The 2005-nt window shown below is 58.9% G+C and overlaps 1 protein-coding gene across 1 annotated transcript; it reads left to right on the forward strand.

Moving 5' to 3' along the window:
- Positions 1–203: 203 nt before the first annotated feature.
- On the forward strand, positions 204–1844 carry LOC113204365 (myogenesis-regulating glycosidase; the record flags this gene model as incomplete). Its single annotated transcript, XM_052277219.1, is given in 2 exon segments — positions 204–371; positions 454–1844. A coding segment is annotated over 1 exon segment (1380 nt), but the record flags the coding sequence as incomplete, so codon positions are not given.
- Between the last annotated feature and the right edge of the window lie 161 nt (positions 1845–2005).

Genomic DNA, 2005 nt, shown 5'->3' on the forward strand with positions numbered 1-2005 from the left:
GTGGAGGATGTGGCCAGGCAGGACCACGGACTGCTCGGCGATGGTGTACCGGATGTCCAGTCAAAACGCTCTAGCCGCAAGCACATCCCAAGTACGCGCCATTTGTGACGCGCGACGTCCACTGCGTGATGTTCCCCAGAGTTCTGCCATAAATGCGACTTCAGTCGGGCTGTGAGCGGGTGATTATCACTTTCCGGCGGTACGCACTCGGCTCCTGGTCACGTCCGGTCTCACCCGCTCAGACTGTACTTTGGTGCAGCCCATGTAGCTATGCGTTGTTATTGCAGCGGTGGGCAGTTACCCGGGATCGTGCGCGCCGCCCCGGCCGAACCCGCTGACCTACGCGAACCATACACTCAAAGACAGCACGGGTAAGTGAGGCTCCAGCGTCGTGTTTTTGTTTGTGACTGTGACTGTCCCAATAAGGCGAAAGCTCTGGACGACTGTTAACAGGGAGGACCGTCATGGACCTCGGCCCACACGGGTCCGACTGCAGGCGCGACGGCGATGGCCTGCTGGCCTGCTTGAAGCGCGACGGCGTCAAGCACACGATCGTCCGCGGCATGAACCACTGTGTCTACATGGAGAGTAGCATCGACATCGACGAGGGCCAGACAATGATGTCTTGCTTCCCGCTGGCGGACGCGCACTGGTACGGCGGCGGCGAGGAGATTCCACAGAAGTGGCCGCTAGAGAAGTACGCCAAACTGTCACACTCGATGGTGACGCAGGAGTCGGCCAACCGCGGCATCCAGGACCCCGTCTGGTACAACTCCAACGGCGACCTCATCTACGTGCATCCGGGCGCGCCGCTCTTCATCAGCATAAATGACCCGGATGTATCCCCCAACCAACTGTGTCTAATCTCCAAGGTGGAGGCGCCATACCGCCGCCGACCGACAGGTTTCACCGTGAAGATCACCACCTGCAACTTCGACAACGCCAAGGAGGCCTTCCAGTACGCCGTTAAGGAGTTCCTGGGCAAGCCGACCGGCTACCCGGACGAGACCATGGTCCGGCATCCCGTCTGGTCAACGTGGGCGCGCTACAAGGCCGCCATCAACGAGCCCATCGTCCGCGAGTTCGCGAAGCAGATAATCGAGCACGGCTTCAACAACAGCCAGCTTGAGATCGACGACGCCTGGGAGACATGCTACGGCAGCAAGAAGGTCGACGAGGGCCGCTTCCCAAACATGAAGCAGTTGACGAACGACTTGCGCGCGATGGGCTACCGCGTCACCATCTGGACCCACCCGTTCATCCAGTTGGACTGCACCGACACGCTCAACGAGGCCAGCGCCAACGGCTTCCTGGTCAAGAGCGAGGACGGCAAGACCGCCACGCATTGGTGGAACGGCGACGCCAGCATCGTGGACTTCACCAACAAGGCTGCAGCGGACTGGTTCGTGCGGCGCCATCAGGACATGGCGCGCGAGAACGGCATCGACGGCTTCAAGTTCGACGCGGGCGAGATCAGTTGGAACCCGCAGCTGCCTGCCTTCAGCATCGCGCACGCCAAGGATGAGGACTACCCGAACCTGGGCACGAAGAAGTACGTCGAGACGTGCGCGCTCTTCAACGACCTGACCGAGGTGCGCTCTGCGTACCGCACCCAGAACCTACCCATCTTCGTCCGCATGATCGACAAGGACTCGCGCTGGGGTGACGACAACGGCCTAAAGTCCCTCGTCACGACACTCCTCCAAATGAACATGGTGGGCTACCCGCTCGTCCTGCCTGACATGGTCGGAGGCAACCAGTACAACATGGAGGTGGCCACCAGCGAGCTGTTCATCCGCTGGCTGCAGGCCAACACCTTTATGCCCGCCATCCAGTTCTCGCTTGTGCCTTGGGACTACAACGACGGCGGCAAGGTAAGTCATCCGCATCAAATTTCACGGTTTTCTCAAAGAAAAAAGATCAATTTACAAAATCCTGGTAAAAAAGGTCAATTAAAACATTGTGGTAACTGTTACGACCTCGGCTACTTTAAAAAAAATATATT

This window comes from Frankliniella occidentalis, unplaced genomic scaffold, assembly GCF_000697945.3.
Source record: "Frankliniella occidentalis isolate FOCC.00 unplaced genomic scaffold, Focc_3.1 Scaffold6105, whole genome shotgun sequence".
Taxonomy (NCBI): domain Eukaryota; kingdom Metazoa; phylum Arthropoda; class Insecta; order Thysanoptera; family Thripidae; genus Frankliniella; species Frankliniella occidentalis.